At 40.7% G+C, this 26,348-nt stretch overlaps 1 protein-coding gene across 1 annotated transcript in view; it reads left to right on the forward strand.

Annotated features, from left to right (window-relative positions):
• The window catches only part of DDX42 (DEAD-box helicase 42), a 991,771-nt gene that overhangs the window by 13,037 nt on the left and 952,386 nt on the right, over positions 1–26,348 (forward strand). The window contains exon 2 of the mRNA XM_044054957.1: positions 16,957–17,173. Coding sequence (XP_043910892.1) covers positions 16,968–17,173 — 206 coding nt within the window. The 5' untranslated portion in view covers positions 16,957–16,967. The remainder of the gene's footprint in view (positions 1–16,956; positions 17,174–26,348) is intronic.

Below are 26,348 nucleotides of genomic sequence, written 5' to 3' on the forward strand. Positions count from 1 at the left end.
GTTTTGTCTCTGTGCATATCACTGGTTTTGTTGCAAACCCTGAACAATGTCTGTCTTTCTCCTACCCCTCTTCTGGCATTGACTTTCTTCAGGAAAGGCCTGTTGTAAGTGTGGGGTTTTTCAGAGGCTTCTGGCTGTGAGGTTCAGCGGGAATTTGCGACTAAGTTACAGGGTCAACTTAATGTAATTGCTAGTTGAAGAAAGGAAGTCTTCTGCATGTGCATCTAGCTGTTATTTGGAGTGGCCTTCTTGGAGAGAGTAGGTGTTCTGTTTCATAGGATTACAGGAAATGCAAGGCAGCTGAGCATAGTGGCCTTCTATGCCTTGTCAGTATCCAGTCTTAAACCTCACCCCCTCTTTCAAAGAGGGCTAGGCCAGTGAAGCCAGGGAGTCATTATTTGAATCTCCATGTAGTTTCCATTTGAAGAAAGGGATTTATTTATTTGACATTTGTTGACCGAGAGAGTCCAAGTGGGCAAAAGCTGTTTTTCAGCAGAGTCCTGGGGAGAAAAGCTCCACATTTTACCTTACCTTGTTAACTTTTTTTGTATTTGTTTAAACAGGAAAAGCCATGAAGGGGCTGTTTTAGGGTGTAAACAAGTCTGAGATTAGCCATTTCATTTAATGTAAAGGAGAAGCAGAGGTGGAAAATAAAACCATGTATTAGGACAGATTGTGGGTAGTAGACTACCTAGGAGTTGATGACTAGGAGTCTGGAGAGAAGCAAGTGACTGTCAAGTTAGAGTTTGGTGGTTAGTTAGAATAAGACCATTTGAATAAAGGGAGGGATTTGAGGAGAGCCGAGTGAAAAGGAAGACATTAGTGATGGAGTAGGGACAGGGTTCAGGTGGGATAGTCAGTGGCAAGTTCAGGTAATGTTTAGATGTTTGAGCACTTTCCTGATTTCAAAGACCTTGATAATATTTCTGATGGGCATAGGAAGTTTGTTCCCTAGGATGGTGGGGTAATGGCTATAAAGATTCTGTCCTATTGATTTTTGTAAGTTTGTGAATCTAGTGGGCATTGTTCAGAGCTGCTAGGGATTGAGAAGGGTTGTAGAAGGATATTAGTGCAGAGATATTAGGGCAGGAGGAGGGTTTGTTCAAAATAGTGTATCATAAGTAGTTGAGTCAATGGGAGTTGGTTAGGAAACTCAAGCCAGCTAAGTGTCCTTGGAGTGTGGCAGCGATGTGATTTAGAAGGCAAACCAGCAGCGAATCTGGCAATTTTTGTTGTAGGTAGTTTCTAATTTGGAGAGTAGTGACTACTGTAAGAATTTGTGAGCTATATAGGAAATTGGGGAGGATGCAAGTTTGGGTGAGTGAGATTCTAGAGACTGGTGAGGAACCTTTTGTTTCTATATAGAAGGCCAAGCTTTTGGTGGGTAGTCTTAATCCAGTGATGTACACGGAGGTCAGATTTTGAGTTTATCTACGATCACACCAAGGAGCTTTGTGTGGGTTTCAGGGGTGATTGTGTTATTAAATGAAGAGATGGTAAATGGTTTGATTTGGAGGGATTTAGGGAGGAAGAGGAGGAGTTTTGTCTTTTTAGGGTTTAGTATAAGTTGGTTGTTAGCTAGGATTCGGTGAGGCTAAAGAATTTTTTGCTGATGGTGAGCAGGTCAGTAGGATTGTCAGTGGCGCAGATGAATGGAATCGTCTGTGTACTGTATAAGGGAGGATTGCGGACAGGATTGGTGGTGGTGGTGAAGATGTTAAAAAGAAGGGGACCTAGAACTGAACTTTGAGGGACACCCATTTGGAGAGAAAGGGAGAAAGAGCAGAGAGCCATTTGACAGATTGCTGCCTGTCTGCGAGATGGCTGTTGAACCAAGAGATGGTTGCATTGGATAGGATGAGTTGGGACAGTTTGGAGAGGAGAACTGGGTGGGAGACCGGTGTTTAAAAGCTTTAGAGAGGTCTAAAAAAAGACAGGACAAGTTTTGTCATCTCTGGCAAGGGAGATGGAATTTGTGAAAGAGATAAGAGCAGTAGTGGTACTATGGTGGGGGCAGAAACCAAGCTGGGTAGGAGTGATCAGGTTTGACTGAGGTAGGATGGAGGATTGTTTGTAAACACACATGTTCAATCATTTTGGAGAGGGAGAAAGTATGGCTATAGGATGATGATTAGAGAGTTCCGTGGAATTTCTTCCTTTGTGGATAGGTATTGTATGGAATTTTTTCCAGATAGTGACTGTGGATTCCATGATGGACGGATTTTGAGGATGGATGTTGGATATGCTGGTAGCAGCCTTTAGGAAGACCGATGGCAATTTATCAGCTGATGGGGAATATTGGGTTTAGTTTAAGGAGAAGGTTTTGTTTAAGGAGAAGGTTTTTAATGTATCTGGTAGAAATTGGTTTTAGTGAGAAGGGGGGAGTTGTGTAGATGAGGGTTGGTGGGGGAGGAGAGATTGGTTGGGTTGGACGTTTGTATAAGTTTACTGATCATATCAATGAAGTGTGAATTGAAGAGATGCCGTTTCTTGGGTGTATTATTGGGGAAGGGGCTAGGTGTTGAGGGATTGCCTGGGTAGAGAATTTGGCTGATATTCCAGAACTGTTTGGGGTTTCTGGGTGTAGTAAATTGGTGAGTATGATAGAAGTTTCTTTTGTCATTGACAATGTGTTTTTTAGTCAGATTCTGGAGTTCCTTGTATTTTTTGGAAATTGACAGGAGATTTGGTCTTGGTCCAGAGTTTCCATGCATAATCTCTATTGTGTATTACAGACCGCTTTGGGTTAGCGAGCCAGGGATGGACCAATATAGGTTCATAGGTATGTACTAGGCTGTCGGCCCAAGGGCCTCCGTAAGCCTAGCCAACAAGGTTCCCTGGCTTACGCCACCCAAGAAAGTTATTTTTCCTGTGCCACTGTCGAGCAGAGAGACAAAAATGATCTCCGGGGTGTATTTCCGATTTCCCATCCACTCATCAAGATTTTTCTTGAAGAGTGCTAATGAAGAACTTTGCTTGACATCGATGGGTAGCCTGTTCCAGAGTACGGGAAGTCTCTGGGACAGAAATCTATTCCTCCAGCATGTCCTGTTTATTCTGGTGACAAAGTTTAGGTCCCTAGCGTGTGTAGCTTGGAGGGATTGGGATTTCCTTTAGGTGTAGCATGTCCAACCGCTCTGGGTTTGACTTGGCTTTATATGTTGGGCAGAGATCACCTCGGAGTAGGCGATTATGCTATGGAGTAAAGCTGGAGGTTTTTGAGGCAGTCAGTGTAGGGCATTTGTTTGAGGCCAGTAATCCTCTTTGTGAGGTACTTCTGTGGCCTTTCCATCTGCTGCAGAAGTCTTATGAGGTACATTCCAAAAGGGGCGTTGTACTCTAAAATGGGTCTGAGTGTCGAGTAGAGGGGAACAATTACCCCCCCTAGATGAGAACCCTCTTATGATGGTGTGCCACGTAGGACTTCCTGACTACTGTGGCGATGTGACTATCAAAGAAGAGACTACTGTCCACCTGGGTCCCAAGGTCTCTTATCACACATTCGGTGTTGAGTAGATTGCTGCCTATGTGGCTGACTGACAATTCTGGGAGGGGCAAGAGTAAGGAAGATAAGAGTTTAATTGAAATTCAGCTTTATCCAGAGGTAGGATTGATAGAAAGATCCAGTCTATAGCTAGGAGGCAGTTAAGTGTCAGGATCAAAGTTGGTTAACTTTTGGCATTGTTTAAATTTGAGGATGTGTGGTGGGGAACTTTGGATACATATAGGGCTGTATTTAATTATGGAGTCTGGTAGAGATTCACAGTGATGATAGAGGTGAGGATTAGAGACAAGAATCCGGTCTATGTTGCAAGTATTAGTAGACTTATGATGAAAACCTGGTAGAAGATATAAGTTTGGTGTATCCATACAGGTTTGTGGTGGGGGAGTTAGAGCAGAAGGTTAGTCAATTGATGTTGACACTGCCAAGCATTATAGTCTCATTGTGTATGTTGTCAGACATCCAGTGAAGAATCTGTCCTAATAAGGATATGTCATCTCCTGGAGGTATGTAGATGGCAACTATTGTTAGGGTTTTGTAGTTTGTAATTTGCAGTGATAGTTCACCTGGGTAAAAGGGGGTGGTTGGATGGGGAGGTTAATGTTAAGAGGTCTGAGTACACGATGGCAACACCTCCACCTTTTTTGTGTTCTGTCATGACGTATAATGTATTCTGGAGGAAGAAATCGAGTTAGTGTTGAGTTACTGTGTTGGGGGAATATTGGTCTGAGTGGAATTAAGTGGTCTTATTGAGGATACTATGGATGTTTTGAGTAAAATGATGGATGTTTGGGATTAAGGTGAGGTGTATGCAGAGGGGTTTGATGGACTAGGTAGGAGTTGATGGCTTAAAGTGGGGGCCAGGGTTGGGGTGAGGTGTCACCAGACAGATGGATGGAGTTAAATGGGTAGAGGAGAAGTGTGAAGGAGGAGTCGAGAGAGAGTTTTTCTTTGTTTGGTTTTCTAATGTGAAGAGATCATGGGAGGTAATTTGATTTTGGGGAGTGATTTCAGTACAGGAGAAGAGCAAGGGTGAAATGGAAGAGGAATAGTGGGTATAAGTGTATAGTACAGTGAGTTGAGGTAGGAGTATAGGGTTGTAGGATAAGCAGAGTGTCATATGAGGTGAGGATGATGGAAAAGAGTAGGAGAGAGGAAGCCAGTACTGAGGGAAGAGGATGAAAGTGGAGAAAATAACATTGGAGGTTAAAAAGGAAAATGTTACAAAAAGAGTGTAGAGTGTGTGATTGGGATGAGGTACATGAAAGCGGGAAACAATTGGAGAAGTGAGTGAAGTAGTGGGTGGAGTTAGAAATGTGTAGAGATATAAAAAGGGGTTAGAATGGGAGGGATTGGGCCTAATTGGTTAAGGTAAACAGGAAGTTAGAATTAAGAGATGGTGGGGTTGTGATGTTTGGGTCTAAAGGAAATTAAATTTGGGGTGTGTGGGGAAAGGGGGTAGGGTAGTGAAGAGTGAGCCAGAGTGGAGCGGGAAGAACCGAGGTTGTGACAGCACTGTAACTGAAACAATCAGTGAGTTGTTAGACATTTTTTCTCAAACTTTTATGTTGAAACAAAAACTAAGGGAGACTGACAGGATGACCAGTAAGGTACCAGGTGGAATGCTTTTAATATAATGTATAACTGTTTTTAATTTGGAGGGAAATCTATTCCAGAGGTAGGAAAGGTGTTTCATCGAACATCTTTCTCCACCAGGTTTTATTCATTTGCTGAATTTTTTTTTTTTTTTTTTTTTTTTTTTTTTTTTTTTTTTGTACATTTTATATTTTTGGTAATATTGGTAGGGTTGTTCAATTTATGGAGATAACAGATCCTGTGCTACTGGGTCCTTTTGTGACATGGATGGCAAGCACAGATCACCCCTAAAGAGTGTGCAGGATGCTGAATAAAGGGTCAGTGCTTTTAGTTTTTTTTTTTTTGGTATCGAAGGATTTTTACATCTGATCTTTTTAATTAGGAATCTCTGGGGTTCTTTCCAGTGGCATAAGCTTAGATTGTAAGGGGGCAATTACTTTAGATCTCTTCTTTTTGTGATTGGCTGTTTTGCATTTAAGTCGAGCCTATTATTTATGCACCAAATATTGACAAGTGTAAGCTAGTGCTGGAGGATCTAGGTGTCAGGAGGGACTTGAAAATGACACCCAGCTTACAGTCACCTTTGTTACCTAGAGATTTTGGTTTATAGATCTGAAAAGTAGATGCCAAACAGAGGTCCCAGTACTGAGCCCTGCCGAATACTACTAGTCACTTTTTCAAACATTTTGAGGCAGCATCTGCTACCCTTACTGTGTGTATCTTGGTAATTTTGTTATCCATCTTTCTGTGCAGGTATCTATTTTAAAGATGTTTAGATTGCTTATTATGGTAGCATGAGGAATAAAATCAAATGTACAACATGATCACTGACTAGAGACTGTGGTACCCTTTCAAGTAAATCTGATTCGTTAGACAAGATCTACCCTTGACAAAGCCAAACTGATGTGTGTCTAGCCTGATAAGATTTTTGCTATCCTAGTTAATCAGGTAATTTATATGTTCCATAACTTTGCTGATTGAGATTTGTCAAATTGATGGGTCTGTAATTTTTGGGGTTAGTGGTGGGGCTACCCTTGTGAAGTGGCATCACAACTGCTGTGTGCCAGGCCTGGGGGACAAAGCCAGTGGCTAGGCTTAGGTTGAATAGTTTAAGGATAAGCTCTACCAGTGCCTATTTACTGTACTATTCAGTAGCCAGTTGTATTATCTGGTCCCAGGGAGGATGTATTCTGTATATTTTTTAGTGATGGTGGGATTTGGTATGACATCTTAAAGGAAAAGTGGGCTTTTGAATGTTTCTGGTTTGAAGTTTTTCACTGAATTTGTTTGCTAGTATTTTGGTACTGTCCAGTGGATCTAGGTAGATAATTACATTTTGAATTGGTTCTGGACAGTGTTTGGTGTTGCTTAGTTTCCAAACACACCTAAAGAAGGATTTATAATTATCTTTTACTTTTGTTGCTTACATAAGTTTGTGGGCTGCCTTTGTTTTCCTAATGGCATTTTTTTATTCCTTTACATGATTTCAGGGTCCTTTGTTTTGCTTTATACTTTTAAAGAAGTTTTTTTCCTTTTGTTGAATAATTTGTGTTTGGATCATCAGGATGATTTGCTGTTACGCTTCCCATTATCCAGTAACTAAAGCTTTGCAGATGCCACCACACAAGTCATAAACTTTATTATTTGAGCACTTTTGTCTCCTTTCCATTATGTTCGGATTTGGTTGAGACTGGTAGAAGTGTGTGTGTGTGTGTGTGTGTACCAATGGGTTTAGTAATACTAGTATATGTAAATTTGGAGACCTCATAGAATTGATTCAAAAGATTTCAAATATAAAACTGTATTACGCAATGTTGGCATCCATTAGTTTAGTTTTGAAATTTTTATCAGTTTGAGACTGGACTTGTCAGGCAAGAAGATTCCAGGGGAATGATACAGACAGACATATATATTTGAAAGAAGCAGGTCTATGATATTTTGACCTCTGGTGGGTTCTTTGACTAACTGATCCAGGTTTTGTTTAATTCAAGGAACTTGGGCATATCCTGCATTCAAAGTATGGGTGCCCCATGTTAGTGAAGTGTAGTTAGTCTCAGGATCATAGGAGGTTACTAGGCTAATGGCCCTGAGGCCCTTGCATGCTTAGCCAAGAGTTTATCACAAACAAACCCCAGTCAGCACTTGTTGCCTCTGTCAATGAGGAACACTGGTGGAACCCCTGTGACAAATTTGTGGTTTCCCATCCTGTCATCAAGGTTGTGCTTGGAGGGTCAGCAAGGTATTCTGTTTGACGTGTGTGGGAAGTCTATTCCAGGGACTGGGTAGCCTCTGGGAGACAAACCCGTATCTCCAGCAGGTTTTGTTGATGTCACATAGCAGATTTAGACCTTTCAAGTGGGTAATGCACGAGGAGTTAGACTTACAGATATGGATCATCTCTAGTAGGGCAGGGTCCGAAATTGGCTTGTAGGCAAGACACAGATCACCTGTGAGAAGTCTGTATGATACCAAATAGAGTGATAGTGATTTAACCCTGTCCTGGTAGGACATGTGTTGGAGGCCATGGATTCTCACTTTTGTGAGGTATTTCTGTGGCCTTTCCGGTTGGTGCAGGTGTTTGGAGAGGTACATATCAAACTGGGCATTGTACTGTTACAGGCCTAATGAGGGAGGAGTACAGAGAGGTAACCACTTCCTTTTTTCTGGATGCAATCCATTTACTTATGAGATGAACCAAGTATAAGGCTTTTCTGACCACTGCCGCCACATGATGGTCGAATGTGAGTTGTCAACCTGAGTACCCAGATCTCTCACCATATCACCACAGGTTGTGTGCTTTGGGTGTTGCCTTTGATGTGGTAATCAGTAGGGGCCATGTTTTTGCCGAATGGTATTATAATACATTTTTATTTTGCATTAAACGTATGAGCATGACTTTGACACCAGTCATTTGTTGCTGTGAGACCCTCTTGCAGTATGTTAACATCATTTGGGGAGTCAGTGACAGCACCCAACTTAGTCATCTGCAAACTTGGTCAGCCACAGGCCTTTTTTCTTTGTCTGGACCTCTGAGAGGTAGATACCAAACAGTAGGGGTCCCAGGAACACCACTAATGACAGGTCTGCTGTCGGAGGTGCTTATTTTTACCTTTAGTGGGTTCTATTTGGTTCATAGGTAGGTACTAGGCTGTCGGCCCTGGGGCCTATACAAGCCCAGCCAAAAAGGTACCCTGGCTTTTGCCACCCAAGAAAATTATTTTCCTGTGCCACTGTCGAGCAGAGCCATAGAGTTGATCCCTGGGGTGAATTTTCCATTTCCCATCCAATCATGAAGATTTTTCTTGAGTGCTAATGAGCTTTGTTTGATATAGATAGGTAGTTTATTCCAGAGTATGGGAAGTCTCTGGGACAGGAATCTATCCCTCCGGCATGTTTTGTTTATTGTGGTGACAAGGTTTAGGTCCTTAGAGTGTGTAGCTCAGAGGGATTGGGATTTCAAGTGAAGCATTTCCAACAGCTCTGGGTTTGACATAGCTTTGTATGTTAGGCAGAGATCATCTCTGAGTAGGTTATATGCGACGGAGTAAAGCTGGAGTTTTTTGAGATGGTCTGCGTAGGGCATCTGTTTGAGGCCGATAATCCTCTTTGTGAGGTATTTCTGCGGCCTTTCCAGTTGTAGATGTCTTGTGGGGTACATACCAGAAGGGGCGTTTTACTCTATAATGGGTCTAATGAGTGAGTAGAGGGGAACAATGACCTTTTTTTTTTTTTTTTTTTCCTGGATGAGAAACCTTTTGTGATGGTGTGCCATGTAGAAGGATTTCCTGATTACTGTGGCGATGTCATTATCAAAGGAGAGACTACTGTCCACTTGTGTCTCAAGGTCTCCTCACACTTTCGGTGTTAAGTATACTACCGCCTATGTTGTAGTTCATGGGTACAGAGTTTTTACCAAAGGGGATGTCATTGCACTTTTTGGCATTGAGCTTAAGGCCATGGCTTTGACAACAGGCATCTGTCTCAGTGAAGCCCTTTTGTAGGATGTCCACATCGTTAGGAGTTTCGATTTATGGCTCCTAGTTTACAGTCATCTGCGAACTTTGTTAGCCAAAGACCTTATGTGTTAGCCTGTACTTCAGAGAAGTAGAAACCAAACAGGAGAGGACCCAGGACTGAACCTTGTGGTACTCCACTTGTCACTGGTATGAAGTCTGATTTGGAGTCTGCTACTTTCACAGTATGGGTTCTGTCAGTGAGCCAGTTGGCAACCCATCTTGTGACATAGGGATTTATACCTAGTTTAGTGAGTTTATCTATAATTCCAGAGTGGGGGATGGTGTGGCAAGGTCTAGATAGGCTGTGTGAACCACCTTACTCTTGTCTACGGCTTTGGTGACTGCTTCAGAGAAGTCTATCAGGTTTAGGAAGCATGACCTGCCTTTTACAAACCCGAACTGGGTGGGGTCCAGAGTTTGGAGATTACCAATGTCTTTGTTTATAAGTTCCATGGCCTTGCAGACCAGGCTCGTCAGTCTAATGGAGTGGTAGTTCCCGGGGTCCATGGTGGCTCCCCCCTTGTGGAGTGGGATAACCATTCATCAGGCACAAAGCCTGAGGTGAGGCTATGATTGAACATGGTACTTGGGTGGGGTTGCCATTTAATTCTGTAGTTCGTGTAGAACGCAGCCTGGGATGTTGTCTGGTCCCATGGATGCTGTGTTCTTGGCTTTGGAGAGTGTGGTTTTTACCTGTGTAGCCATGATTACAGGAACTTTGCATTCTTCCGGTGTTGAGATGGGCTCTTTATCTTCCGGTGTTGAGATGGGCTCTTTATCTTCCGGTATAGAGATGGGCTCTTTATCTTCCGGTGTTGAGATGGGCTCTTTATCTTCCGGTGTTGAGATGGGCTCTTTATCTTCCGGTGTTGAGATGGGCTCTTTATCTTCGGTATAGAGATGGGCTCTTTATCTTCGGTGTTGAGATGGGCTCTTTATCTTCGGTGTTGAGATGGGCTCTTTATCTTCCGGTGTTGAGATGGGCTCTTTATCTTTGAGATGGGCTCTTTATCTTCCGGTGTTGAGATGGGCTCTTTATCTTCCGGTGTTGAGATGGGCTCTTTATCTTCCGGTGTTGAGATGGGCTCTTTATCTTCCGGTGTTGAGATGGGCTCTTTATCTTCCGTGTTGAGATGGGCTCTTTATCTTCGGTGTTGAGATGGGCTCTTTATCTTCGGTGTTGAGATGGGCTCTTTATCTTCGGTGTTGAGATGGGCTCTTTATCTTCGGTGTTGAGATGGGCTCTTTATCTTCCGGTGTTGAGATGGGCTCTTTATCTTCGGTGTTGAGATGGGCTCTTTATCTTCCGGTGTTGAGATGGGCTCTTTATCTTCGGTGTTGAGATGGGCTCTTTATCTTCGGTGTTGAGATGGGCTCTTTATCTTCGGTGTTGAGATGGGCTCTTTATCTTCGGTGTTGAGATGGGCTCTTTATCTTCCGGTGTTGAGATGGGCTCTCTATCTTCCGGTGTTGGGATGGGCTCTTTATCTTCGGTGTTGAGATGGGCTCTTTATCTTCCGGTGTTGAGATGGGCTCTTTATCTTCCGGTGTTGAGATGGGCTCTTTATCTTCCGGTGTTGAGATGGGCTCTTTATCTTCCGGTGTTGAGATGGGCTCTTTATCTTCCGGTGTTGAGATGGGCTCTTTATCTTCCGGTGTTGAGATGGGCTCTTTATCTTCCGGTGTTGAGATGGGCTCTTTATCTTCCGGTGTTGAGATGGGCTCTTTATCTTCCGGTATAGAGATGGGCTCTTTATCTTCCGGTATAGAGATGGGCTCTTTATCTTCCGGTATAGAGATGGGCTCTTTATCTTCGGTATAGAGATGGGCTCTTTATCTTCGGTATAGAGATGGGCTCTTTATCTTCGGTATAGAGATGGGCTCTTTATCTTCCGGTATAGAGATGGGCTCTTTATCTTCCGGTATAGAGATGGGCTCTTTATCTTCCGGTATAGAGATGGGCTCTTTATCTTCCGGTATAGAGATGGGCTCTTTATCTTCCGGTATAGAGATGGGCTCTTTATCTTCCCGTATAGAGATGGGCTCTTTATCTCCCGGTATAGACATGCGCTCTTTATCTTCCGCTATAGAGATGCCCTCTTTATCTTCGGTATAGAGATGGGCTCTTTATCTTCGGTATAGAGATGGGCTCTTTATCTTCCGGTATAGAGATGGGCTCTTTATCTTCCGGTATAGAGATGGGCTCTTTATCTTCCGGTATAGAGATGGGCTCTTTAGGGGGTGAGAGGGGGGTAAAGTTAGCACTGAAAGGGGGTGAGAGGGGGTAAATTTATCACTTAACTTATCTGCCAGGATGTTGGCAATATCAGTTGGGTCTGTATATTTAGTGCCATTGTGCTGCAAGTCAGAGCAGATCTGAGTGTTGCCATTGAGATTCTTGACAAGCTATAGAATGCTTTGTGGTTGTCTTTAGAATCCGTGGCGATTTTTTTGTTTTCGTAACTAGCTTTGAAGGATTTTATCAGGGATCGCAGCTTCTTACTGAGGCTGACCAGGGAGCTCCTCCACCCATGGGATTTTACTCTCTTTTGCAACAGTTTCTTCCTTCTGTTGTACAGTTTGTTTATGGCAGGGGGCCACCAGATTGGCTTCCTTTTTTTTGGAGGATAGTGTCTTGGATCTGTTTGGGATAGCACGATCCATGCACTCATGTAAGTGCTTATAAAGTGCAATTGTGTAGGATTCAGTATTCATAACTGTGTTGTCAATCTGCATGGGTGTCATGAAGTTCACCAGTTCTGTCTTAAGAAGCATGAAGTTGGCTTTGGAGAAATTTTTTTCCATGGTTTCCTTAATGGGGGCAGGATGCTGATATCTAGGGTAATTAGCTTATGGTCAGATCGGACCAATGAGGCGTTGACTTCATGAGTGACCAGTGTTCCACACTTGTTGGTAATGACTAGATCTAGGATATTGTAGCATCACCCTCCCATTTTTGCTTGCCTGTTACTGTGGTGAATTTGTCATTTGAACTTTGCCTAAAAAAGGCACTATAGGGGTGGCAAGAACCTTAGCCAGTATATGGAATCCCAGGGGTGACAGGTGCAGGCCATCTCTGGCAAAGCATCGTGAGCCATTTGGTCACCCACCTGATGTAGGGATTTACTCCAAGTTGTGTTAGCTTTTCGATTATGTCCGGGTGGGGGATTGTGTCGTATGCCTTGGCCAAGTCAAGGTAGGTGGTATGTACTGACTTTTTCCTTCATCCAGGACCTTGGTGACTGTCTCAAAGAAGTCAACCAAGTTCAGCAGGCAAGATCTGCCCTGAACTTGGTGGGGTCGAGTGCTTGGAGATTGCCCATGTCCTTGTTTGAGATCCATAATATGCGCCATGGCTTTACAGATCAGACTTTTCAAGCTAATGAGGCGATAGTTTCCAGGGTCAGTAGTGACACCACCTTATTGCAAAGGGATGAACAATGGCTGTTCTCCACTTTACTGGAATAGCTTGAGTGTTTAAAGGAAATTCAGGTACATTTAAGAGGTTAATGTTGTTTTTTTTTTTTTTTTTTTTTTTGAGGGGGTTGTAGAGGATGTCTTGTAACAGACTATGAGCTGATAATTCTTAGTTAGTGTGAGCCTGTCTGCAGGCAATGTGCTCTCTCACATATGAGCTGATCATTCTTAGTTAGTGTGAGCCTGTCTGCAGGCACTGTGCTCTCTCACATATATGAAGATCCTGTAAATGTCTATCTGGTCTGAAGGCATGAAAGGCACAAAAAAACCCTGGTACAAAGGGGTACTGGTTTGAATGTTTAAACCAATTGTTTTTTTTTTTTTTTTTTTTTCAAAACACCTTTATTGAACTATCACTTGTGACATAGGGAAATTTACATTCATATAAAAGTAATCAAATGTTGGCGATTACATTGATGTACTCTATGCAGGAGGGCCTTAAGGTTGTACACTTTTTTAATGAGAGGTGTAGAATTAAGCATAGCCACCTATGATTTTTTTTTTTCCTTTTAAGTTGAGGTCCATTAGCTGGAACATGCCTAAAAAGGCACTATGGGTAGTAAAGGCTTCTTCCAGTATGTGGAAGCCATGAAATGCGAGATGCAAGCTGTCCTTAGAAAAGCAAGTAGGACTGTAGAGCATTCCATCCCAGGCTGACACATACTGGATACTCCTGGAATAACGGCAGCTATTAAGCCAATTATCTCTTCTTTGTTCTTCTTTCTCTGAGAAAGATGCCAGTTCTGATTTATGACCAAGGTCTTACTTGCATGTGTTACATGCATGGAGACTTCTAACATGTCTGTGCACTTACCTCTTGGTTTTGTGAAGAAGATAGTTTATGCTGACATGGACCACTGTGCTGTACTTGGGTGTGAGGGCCTTGTGGAGCTTTAAGATGTCTGGCGATATTGGCAGCTTAAAGACTACGCAGTCACCCTAAGGTTGTCCAACCTAGTGAGCGTTGAATCATTGTATGTGACTGTGGAGTCGCTCACTGGGAAACTTTTTTTTTTTTCAGGTAGTTAATTTCAGATGACTTGCATCCTGGTGAGTTTTGTCAGAACTGCAGAATCTGAGGTATACTATTGAGAAACTAATTGCTGGTAATGGAGAAAGATTACTTAAATGCAGAAGGATGCTAGTAATGGTTCTTTTTAGAACAGTACCCTGGGTCTTGCGTCATCGACCAGCTTTGAAAGTCCAGTGGCTGCATGCTGAGGATGTTTGTATTGAGAGATGCTGAGCTTGTTGCTCACTATTTAGTGGCTTGTTGACTCTTAGCTGGGGCGTTGTCTGGACAGTAATGGGGAAACCAGAAGTGTATTGAGGGTATTCTGCAGAAAGCCTGTATGAATCTTGTGTGAGATTTTAATCTGTCCCCTCCAGAAGAGCTTCTCCTGTATACAGAGGGAGGTCGGGTATGTGTTGTCTAAATGTACTCTGCCTCAACTACTAAGGTCTTTAAACAAACACAAGGGGTTGTGCCCAAAAGTTGATTAGCACTTGAATGGTGGTAACCTTGGGACCGCACTGGTATTGGACAGCAGTGACGAGGGACACTTGTCAGAGGCTTTCACTGTACTGTTTGCATAGGTTCTTTGGATTTGACGGATCGGTACCAATAAACCAGGAAGCCAGCATTTATGGAAGCCACTGAAACAAAGGCTTGTTCTTGGGAGGAGTTGGGAGAGGCTGTGAAGAATTATTTTTCGATCTTGTAGGTTGTGACAAACTGTTCTGCGATTCAGGATGGGATAACAGGCAGTTAATCAGGCTTCTCACGGCAAGAGTGTAAATGTGTCAATAATAAACGGACTGGTTTTGTGGAATTTCTGCATCTAGTTGGCATACCTTTCTCTGTTCGAAGTGGGAAATGGGTGATGGAATTGAAGCTTCTATCATTACTACAGCAATTAACAATTCCACTGTGACACTGCATCCAGTGTACTGAAGGTGCTAGGCACTGCCTCTTGTACTGGCAAGGCGAGGCTGTGGTGTAAATTTAAAAAAAGGGGGGGGGGACTGGATGGGTGTACTTCATTTATAGAGGTTATCTTATTTCTAAACCTCCCTGGTAAAATGTGTGCTGAGATGTTAGAAACTTTCTCCACAGTAGAGTTTCTTATTTCAGATGAGTAGTGTGGATTATGCTGTTGCTGAGAAACGGCTGATTATTTATTTTCGTCCTTGCACAGACATTGTGCGTAGATCAGTATTATGTCTGCTTTGTGAACATAGAGCAGTCAAATGACTGTATACTCCAAAATGTCATGTAGGAAGTGCTGTGGTAGTATGGGGACCCTGGAGCTACTGCTGCATGCCGTTTCAGTGCCATTATACAACAACCCCCCATTAATATTCTAAAATGTGCATGCTGATTGGTCAGCGTGCACTTTGTAAATCAGAGTTATACTAATGGAAAAAGGTCCAGTCACCCGGACTTTTTCCATTAGTATAACTTTTTTTTTTTTTTTTTTTTTTTAAGAAACAGAGAACGCAAGATCTCTGTTCCTTTTTCACACACTCGCTATGTTAAACAAGTTTAACATAGCGAGACAGCTTTAAAAAAGTAACTGAGATCTTCCTATCTCCGTTGCTTTTTTTTAAAGGTATCTCGCTATGTTAAATGGGTTTAACATAGCGAGATACTTTGTAAAAAAGCAACGGAGATCTTGCTTTCTCTGTTGCTTTTGCCCATAGCTCTGATGTACTGCGTAAGCATACGCACACGCAGTACATCAGAACTGCTGCAGAATACCAGACAGCTGCGGAAGGGCAGCAAAGAGGCATTATACAATGCCATTATTTAAGAAAAGTAATTTTTTTTTTCTTAAATAAGGTCATTGTGTAATAGCAATAACCCACTTCTGGGTAATGTTGGATTTACCCACGGTTGTCTTTGTTTGGACACTCGGGCTTCATCCTCGTGACCAAACCACACCAACCATGGATAAATCCAGCATTACCCACACCCAGGTGTGGGTTATTGCTATGTTGTTTAACAAGTATTAGTTGAATGTGCTCTCTTAAGTCAGTGTTGCATCTCATTTGAGGGTGCAAAGATTGCTTTTTTTTTTTTTTGTTGTTGCATGTGATTTTCTCTTAGGATGATGATGCTTTCAAATTAGAGGTCATGGTTCTCTCTAGATTGGTGTCTGCAGATCTGGCGGAGTTTAAGTATTTTGAAGTTGTGCTTTAACATCCGTTTGGTGTGGGAATGTATCTGTGTAGGTTTACCAAGTGGTATGATTGAGAAGTCCCAGTATAAAGCTCTTAATTTAGCAGTTAATGTTCTTAACTGCTATGATCATGAACTTATGGGTAATGACTAAAATTATAAGATTACACACACAAGCTGTAGAAGTGAGGTTCTGTGTAGGGTAGAAATGTTCATGGTCTGGGGAAAGGTCTGGTCACCCCTGTTGACCTTGGTATCACTGGGACTTTAACCAGGACAGCCAGTTTAGAAAATGGTTATGATTTGATGAGCAGATTGCTTAAGCGGATTGGTTACTGCCACAAATAGGAGCTGGGGTTTTTGCTTGTAAAGGCTCCAGTGTACGAAAGGTAGGAAGGAATCCCACAGTATTGTTTTCTGTTTTAGGGAAAATACAATATGTACAAAATGCTTTAATCTCTTATAAAAACAGTGTAGTACCAATACCAACGTTAATGTAGTAAACTTTTAAAGTCAGCAAGGGTCTTGTTTCTAACTTGCAGGTTTAGGGTAGTTTTTTGATTCCTGAAGTTGGTTACATTTTGAAGCTTTGTTTTCTTTATAGATTTATAGTTGGATTGTGTGATGCATGTTCGATTCTGCATATCGTAATTTGAAACTCTGCAGTAATGAAGCAATGCCATTATATATATATATATATATATATATATATATATATATATATATATATATATATATATATATAATTTAATTTTTTTTTTTTTTTGTAGAAAATGTATCTCTGTACAGAAAGGGCGATACTTAAGAGAATTGCAAATTGATCATTACACAGCCTGCATCAGCCTATAAGTACAGAGGCTAAGAAACTTCAGGCATGTTACATAGCGTGCTGTAATAAAATTCTGATTTATAGTTAATGTGTCTGCTACAAAGAAGTATGGTGCAAAATTGTGAGGTGGTAGAATACAGAGGTAGGGAAAGAATTGTTTCTTAGGATGTCATACAGAGACAATTTGGAGTACAAATGGAGTTGGCACTCAGTCAGCTGTCTAATTTTAAGTATGTGTTGTGGAAAGGGTGGAGAGAGAACCTGTAGGTAGTTACTGCATTAATTTCTGTTTTTTGTAAAACAGCAAATTTAATTTTTTTATTATTTATTTATTTCTTTATCTCAATTGTGCAAGATCTTGTAACCATGAATTGGAGTAAAGGTGGTCCTGGTGTGAAGAGAGGTTTTGGATTTGGTGGGTTTTCACTTGCATCCGGTAAGAAAGAAGAGTCCAAGTTACCACAGCAGTCCCATGCAGCATTTGGATCAAGTTCTGGGAAAAACAATCAGCCGCAGCTCCCTTCTTTCTATAAAATTGGATCCAAGAGAGCAAACTTTGATGACGAGAATGCGTAAGTAATTGTTTTCCTGCAAAGTTTGGCCACCTTTTTTTTTCCTGGTGACTTTAGCTGAGCAGTATTAGACTTCATGCAGCTGACCTCATGTTTCTGTAATGAAGAATGTTTCCCTGCCTAAACTCGTGTGCTACTGTAATGTTTAATTACAGTGAACTTAAAGGAAAAAAAATTGTACCGTGTTGTAGTGTAGTCCCTGTCTTGCCTGATCCTCATTCAGTCTGTGTTATGATTTGGGTCTGATCATGTGACTGTGCCAGCCTGTATGAAAACAAAACTGAAACATGATGTTGGTTCTGCACATCATTAGCTGAGAGTGCTGCTATTGATTCTTTTTCCCTGAAAAGTAATGTGTAATGAAATGACATAACGATTGGTGGAAGTTAAGAAGTTATCAAAAGCCTATTGAAGTAACATTAACTGGCTTAAAAGCCCATGTTTGCACGGGTGTGAACTTGTTTAAGCTAAGCTCAGCGGCACCAAGCTGAGGTAAACTGTTACTGGTGCCAGCAAGTCTACTCAGTTTTCCCTTGGATCTTGCTAGTTCTTTCTCTCTTGCACTTCAAATAGCCTAATCACTCTGCACTTCCAACAGGTTTTTATAGCAATTTATTATAGCACACCTGAGAACCATCAGCACTAGTCGTTCTTCACGGAAATAGCTCCATTACTTAGTTATGACCACCCATCCTGGCATGATTAAAAGGCAGTTCTCTGTGCTTTCTCCTGTTAACCTAGTGCACTTGGGCATTCTGAGGTAGTGTAGCAACTGTCTCATCTACACAGACAACGCTCTCTTACCTCCCAACACTCAGACTTGTGAAAGATGCACTTTTATCACCAAATTGGAAGCAATGCACTCTCCAGCCAAGACCGAACTAGCTGGTCAAGAGGAGAAGGTCAACACCTGCACCACACCACATGGAAAAGACAGCCCTCCAGAAGACCCACTATCACAACTCTCATATAAAAACACAAACAACACCTCCACCTTCACAGAGGCACTCAATAGAAATTTACCCAAACAGCAGGGAACTCCAAGATAGAAATGCACTCTACCACCACAACACAGCACAAACCACAGGATACATAGCTCACCTCCACAGTGTGCCCCATCAACCTAAACCCCCAAGGTTAAACCCCTTGCCCAATACACTGATCATAGGTGACTCAGTAGTGAGACACACAGATGTCCCCCTCACTAGGTTGAATAAGGAGAAGGTAACAGTCGGCTGTCTGTCAGGTGCCAGAATCTGACACACAACACCTTCACTTGGGTCACTCCACAACAAGTATGACTCTGTCATTGTCCATGTGGGTGTGAATGACCTGAGACGCACCTCCCTGGACTACATGCAAAGAGATCTGGTGGAGCTCTCGGATTTTGTGGCCCAGGCAGGTATGACACTAGCTCTGAGCAGTATCCTACCGTCACTCAGAATGATATTGCAGTACAAAGAAAAAATGATTGACTTCAACAATTGGCTAAGTTTCTGGTGCCAGAGATGTACTGCATCTGTCACCCCCTGGGTTTCCAGGTACTGGCTAAGGTTGTTGCCACCCCTATAATGCCTTTTTTAGGCGGTGTTCCAAAGACCAAATTACCACCATAATAGCTGTAAATAAATGCAATCTGAGGGTCATGCTGCTCAACGCTAGAAGTCTGAATCTCAAGATGTACTCGCTTGAAGCACCCCGCAAAATGCAGCACATCAGCATTTGTGCTGTAACTGAGACTTGGTTTAAAGCAGTAGAAAGCACCCCTGCGCTACCAGGCTGCAACTCATTCCACCCCTTTCGGCTCCGAAACACGGACCAAAGCTCCAAAGGCAGTGGTGTATCCATAAAGGATATGAACACCTCCAGACTAGTAGCCCATCATAATGCATCTGAGATGCTTCAGGTACAACTAACATTGGGTAAGACTGTGACCCAGGTCACAGCCTGCTGTAGGTCCCCAACCATGTCCCTAGACTCTCACTTCACGTTCCTAAACACCCTGGAATCTGTCAAGGTCCAACCCAACACACATTGACACACACACTAGGACACTTAAATTACCCCTCCATCAACTGGGAAAGCTACTTGAGCACCAATTCACTGGCCCAATGCTTCCTGGAATTCATAAGTTCCAGTGCCCTCGACCAGGTCATTCTTACCCCCACTAGAGGAAGCAACATTCTTGATCCTGGTTATTACTAATATGGGCAACCATTGCTCTAAACAAATAGTCAATCCGACCACAAACTAATCACCATGGAAATCCACATCTCACTCACCCCCCCACAAATGTATCCACCATGAAAAACCTCTCCAAAGCTGATTTGGACCCCTAAAAACAGAGGTGGCTAAATTCACGGCACCCATGTCAATGGAAAATAGATGCATGACTGCAGAATCATACACCAGCACACTGTACGAACACTTAGATAAATGCATGGAATTAGCCATACCCAACAGAACAAAGAAGCTGTCCTCTTAAAAAAAAACAGGAAGTCAGTCTGGTGGTCCCTGCCTTCAGTAAACTCTGTAACAGAAGGAAGAAACTGTTGCAGAAAAAGGTGAAATCCCAAGACTGGAAAAAGCCCCTTATTAGCCTCCACAAAAAGTTGACATCCCTTCTCAAAACCTCCAAAGCCAGCTATGAAGGCAGAATTGCGGCAGACACTAAAAAATCAACCACAAAGCCGCCTTTAGTTATATCAAGAATCTCCATGGCAATACCCAGATTTGCTATGAGTTGCTGCACAATGGTGCATCCTATACTGAGCCAGCAGTTATTGCCAACATACTGGCTGACAGATTCAGTGCCAATTTTACCCCCCCCCCCCCAAAGGTCCAATCTCAATACTAGAAGAATGCCAGGCACCCTGCTTTACTGCAGCACAGGTTAAAGCTGCATTGTCTAAGGCCAATAATACAGCTTTCATGGGACCCGACAACATCCCTGGCAGTGTTCTATATGAATTACAAAGTGAACTGGCACCTCTTCTGTGTGCTATGTTCACCCACAGTCTCACCTCAGACTTTGTCCCTACTGAATGGTGCACTGCTACAGTCATCTCTCTCCATAAAGGAGGAGCGACTACAGACCCTGGAAATTATTGCCCCATTAGTCTGATGAGTCTGATGTGTAAGGCTGTGGAGCAAATCATCATGAGCCTAATTAACAAGGATATAGGTAATCTCCAAACTCTAGATCCCACGCAATTTGGTTTTGTGAAAGGTAGGTCATGCCTGCTCAACCTGGTTGACTTCTTTTGAGTTGGTCACCAGAGCAGTGGATGAAGGTAAGGCAGTTCATACAACCAACCTCTATCTAGCCAAGGCCTTTGATAACATTCCTCACTCAGGAATTTATTGATAAACTCACCGAACTAGGAATCAACCCCTATTGGATGGGTTGCAAATTGGCTTACAGAACACAGTGTGAAAGTAGAGGACTCCCAAGTCAGACTGCCGACCAAGTCACAAGTGGAGTCCCACAGGGATCGGTCCTGGGTCCTCTCCTGTTTGTTTTTTTCAGAAGTGCAGGCCAACACGGAGGGACTCTGGCTGATCAAATTCGCAGACGACTGCAAGCTGAGAGACATTATTAACTCCCCAAGTGATGCAGACATCCAACAGAAAGGCATTACTGAGACTAATGACTGGTGTCAAAACCATGGCCTTAAGCTTGATGCCAAAAAATGCGTCGTCCTTCTCTTTGGGGAAAAACTCTGTTCCCACTAGTTAGAGCCCACTGAACACTGAAGGCATTATAAGAGATCTGGGGACGCAGGTTGACAGCAACCTCCCCTTTGAACACCACGGTGCCACTGTGGTCAGAAAGTACTTCTATGTGGCACATTTCATTCCCAAGGGTTTTGCATCCAGGAAGAAAGAGGTCCTAAATTCTGTCTACTCTTCCCTTATTAGACCAATCAGAGTATAATGCCCCATTTGTCATGTGCCTCACTAGACACCTGCTACAGCTGGAGAGGCCACAAAAGTACCTCACGAAGAGGATCCTAGGCCTTAAACACATGTCCTACATGGACAGACTTTAAAAACTCCAGCAATTCTGTCTTGTTTCATCTGCTAAGAGGCGATCTCTGCTTGACTTACAAAGCCATGTCAGACCCAGCTCTGTTAGAAATGCTACATCTAAAGAAAACCCAATCCCTCTGCACCACATGCTCCAGAGACCTCAACCTCATTACAACAATCAACAGAACATGCTGGAGACACGGGTTCATAACCCAGAGACTGCCCATGCTCTGGAATAGACTTTACAAGAGTCACCAGTCACAGGCAGCAATAATACGTCCTTCCTTGTTCTAATTATGCTGTAGCAATCAGCACCGCACGACAGACAACTTCCAAAAGATTTCTTTAATATAAACTTATAACATACAAAAACGGATCAAGCGCTTTCATCCACAAAACGTGGACTTCATCAGAATCAATTTGGCACCATTTCGTGCTACATTTTTAAAGGCATCAACACAGCTTTAATTCATAACATAGAATTAATAAGTGATTAAAATTTTCACAATAAAATAATACATATTGCTTCTAATAACACAATATACATTGAAAGTCACCTTGCAGTACTAACTAAATGTTGCATGTGTATTTCAAAATTCATATGGTAAATTATATATTTGTATACATTGTCATTTTCTACTAATACTTCCTATAGTCATTTCGATGAGTGACAATGTTAATATTTAACACTTCATAAATCACTGAATTTTTTTAAAGAAGAATGATGAAAAATTATGTTTATATATTGAAAAAGTGGAAAAGTTAAATAAATCCATATGTGATGATTTACTGTTTGAACAGTGGAAAAATTTGTATCAAAAGCAATTTGGAGAGGTGAATAGAAAAGCTGAAAGTATTATACAAAGGAAACCACAAATTAGCCAGGGACATTAATGATTACAAAAATAAGACAGCATATCAATGGAGAAAGGGATACGGAAATAACTATAGAATTAACAATAAGGAGAATTATGATTCATATGGCAACGATGTAAATTTTCAAGAGGGAAGGAATCAACCAAGGAAATTGAATGGTGTGAGAAAATGGGAATGGAGGGAACATTCAGCAAATCAAAAGTGGGGCCGAGAAGAGTATTGCAACCCCCCGCAGGGACAATGGAGGGGGAAGTATTAAAAAGTGAATTGTTGCAGTATGAATATAGCAGTGACAATAATGAGAAAAAAGAACTAAGTAATGACAGCAGTATTTTAGATTTTGACAAAATTATTCATCAAAAAAATGATTTTTATGTATATAATTATACTGATAAAATAATTACTAATGATTATTTCACATTATTTTCAAAAGGGATGAAATATGTGCCAAATAACCAGTTTAGAGTGGTGGACAGTATTATAGAAATTAAAAAATACTTAAGGAAACTTAATCTAGCATTGCATTTTAGGAATGAACCTAATAAGAATGAAGCAAATGAAAAAATTAAGAAAAAAAGCACATATATTCCTCCAAGTAATCCATATATAGGGCTATATGAAAAGTTAGTAACCAGAGACATATATATGTTAAAAAATAATGTTCATAAGGGAATATACCGGAAAACAAACATTAATGAAAATTACTTAATGATATTACAGAGGACAGGTCAATTAGAATAATGAAACCAGACAAGGGGGGTGGGGTAGTTATCTATAATCAAGATGCCTATACTAACAAAATATTTAATATTTTAGTAACCTCTGGAAACTATACATCCATTTCATTAAATGAAATTAATATTGGATACAGGCGAATTGACTTATTTCTGGAGGATATGTTATTAGATGGTAGAATTACTATGGATGTATATAAGTATATGAAAGTTGAGCATCCATACATGGCAACTATTGTAGGAGTGCCAAAAATTCACAAGGATTACCACGATCCTCCTCCTTTCAGACCTATCATATCAGGAAGTTATTCTAAGACATTCCCTATGGGGGTAGTGATTGAAGTTTGGCTAAAACATGTCTATGAAAAAATTCCACACTTGATCAAAGATTCATGGGTCTTCTTAGGGAATCTTACTCCTGACTTATGGAAAGAGGGATTGTTATTTATCACTATTGATGTAGTTGACCTATATTCATGTATACCAAAGGAACAAGGATTGGAATATTTTTATAACAGCATACGCAATTACTCACAGCTAGACTGGGAAAGAACCTTGGTAGTTATGGAACTTATGAGTATCATCTTAGATTACAGCTACATATACTTTGAAGGGGAATATTGTAGGCAGACTAGAGGAGTAGCCGTGGGCACTGCATGTGCACCTATATATGCAAATTTAGTTGTTAGATTGGGAGAGACCGTACATATTCAGGAGTCAGTACTCTCAATATATTAGATATTATACTAGATTTCTGGACGACATATTTATATTATGGGATGGACATGAAGTGATTATAGAAGAATTTATTAACTACCTTAACACTAGTCAGTTTTTGAAATTTACACACAGTGTTAGTAAAGAAGGGTTGGCATATTTAGACACATTTATATCCAATAATAATGACTGTTTTGAATCAAGGATATATAGGAAGAATAATTTTTCTAATAATTACTTGGAATATACCAGTAACCATCCGTACAAGACGAAAAAAAAGCATATTCAAAGGCCAGTGTATACGAGCTGCTCGTATGAGCTCTAAACATGGTATAATGTTGGATGAAATAGAATTTATAAGTAGCCTATTTATTAATAGAGGGTATCCTATTCACTTAATAAAGTAAAGGCACTTGTTATTAATGAATGGGGTAAGAAGTATTTTCCAGTTTTAGGTAAACCCCTTAGTCAGGTCTTAGTTAAGGAAGACAAATGTAATTATAGAAAAGCATGTATATTAGAGTAGCATGTATATTTGAGTACACATCTCAAACAACTAGCATAAAGAACATTATGAAAAAATATTAGAATATCCTTTCATTGGATTCAGAAGTTAGGAAAATAGTGGGCGAAACACCTATTTTTGTGTTAAAAATGGGAATGAACCTTAAAGGTATTTTGGAAAGGTCAGAACAGATACACAACCCCCCTTCGAAGTATAGTGGGACACACAGGTGTGGTAATTGTAAATACTGCCACTGTATAATGGAAGTGGACCACATAAAATTAGGAAATATTAATAAAACAAGATTTAAATTTGCGAGAGGTAATTGCAATACACAGAATGTGGTATATTTAGCAAAGTGTGCATTATGTCCAGGGTATTACATAGGAAAAACTGAACGCAAGTTCAAGAAGAGAATTTATGAACATTTATACGATATTAAGAAGAAAGATAAAACAAATGCACTATATAGGCACATTTCATCCCTTGATAATAGACACCAATTTAGATTTGCCATTATTGAGATGGTTAGTAATAATATGAGGGGAGGTAATTCAGGGACACAGTTAGCAGCAAAGAAAGCTAAATGGCAGATCTTGACAGATGCCACAACTCCCCCAGGACTAAATGATGGCATCTCGGTGAAACCATTTCTATTAATGAATTATTAAAGTGTATATATACATTACTATTAATATACACATACATTCTTTTAATATTACATATGTATGAATATTTTAATACGTAGTTTTTAAATATATCATTTATTTATTACTAGTATTTTTAATTGGTATAAAATTATTTATTTTTATAACTTTAATCAGATTCAAAAAATATATGTTTAAGCATGAAGTTTTTCTTGAGAAGTGATTAATCCCTGTCCCTAGGCATATTGTAAAGTGTGAATTACAAATTATGAATTAGAAGAGTATTATAAACAAATTCAGTGATTTATGAAGTGTTAAATATTAACATTGTCACTGTCATCGAAATGACTATAGGAAGTATTAATAGAAAATGACAATGTATACAAATATATAATTTACCATATGAATTTTGAAATACACATGCAACATTTAGTTAGTACTGCAAGGTGACTTTCAATGTATATTGTGTTATTTTATTAGAAGCAATATGTATTTTATTGTGAAAACAATTTATTTTAATCACTTATTAAATGTATGTTATGAATTAAAGCTGTGTTGATGCCTTTAAAAATGTAGCACGAAATGCGCCAAGTTATGTTTAAATACTGTGTAATGTACTAGTTAATTGATTCTGATGAAGTCCATGTTTTGTGGATGAAAGCGCTTGATCTGTTATTGTAAGTCGTCTGTCGTGCGGTGCTGATTGCTACAGCATAATTAGAACAAGGAAGGACGTATTATTGCTGCCTTGTGACTGGTGACTCTTGTAACTTTTTCTCTTGTTATTGAGTTACACTTTGATTATTTCTGGAATAGACTTCCTATACATGTCAAGCAGAGCACCTCACTAGCCCTTTTCAAGAGAAATCTTGAGTGGATGGGAAATAAAATTCATCCTAGGGATCACTCCAGTGGTTGTTCTTGAGAGAGAGACACTGGGAACTAACGATGGGTGGCACAGTCCCAATGCACTTCTATGGGCTAGGCTTGTGAAGGCCCCAGGGCCATTAGCCTGGTACACACCTATGAAAGTTTGCTGACTGCAGATTTACTGAACAGAGTTTGAGGGTCTGCATGTTTACTTTCCCTTTGACAGTGGCACTTGGCCTTACAGAATATAATAGGATATAACACTTGACAAGAGCAAGTCCAAAGTTGTAGTAGTGGTGCTTTTATTAAAAAGTGCAGCTTTATTAATTCAGGCCAGAAAAGTGTAACTTAAATAACTGAAGGCAAATAAGGGTAGCACATTATGGAAGTATGCCTTCATTTAAAGATCACGTGAAACAGAAATTCTGACTTTCAAAAATCTTACATTGTCATTGCCATTGTTAATTCTGTAATAAAGTTTGAATAAACTGTTAACTGCTTTAGAGAGGAGTTTTTTACTCTATAAAAAAGGTAAGAGTTCCCTACACTGCTCATGTGCTGCATGTTCCTGTAATGTCAGGAGTGCAGGTGTTTGGCCTTCTTCCAGTGTTCTTTTCAAATAGCTGTAAAATTAAAAAAGCAAAGACTGAACACCTAGAAAATAATTCTTATTTAAATAATTCAGCTGTATTCCCTAAATGTTCATGCTGACTGGATACTATGATAATGGTACCCTATTACATAAAAAAAAAAGAGGTAAAAAAAAAAATGTAAACAATTTGTATCAATTTTAT

The sequence above is a fragment of the Protopterus annectens genome, chromosome 13.part0 (assembly GCF_019279795.1).
Source record: "Protopterus annectens isolate FY-2018-M chromosome 13.part0, PAN1.0, whole genome shotgun sequence".
In the NCBI taxonomy this organism is placed as follows: Eukaryota; Metazoa; Chordata; order Ceratodontiformes; family Protopteridae; genus Protopterus; species Protopterus annectens.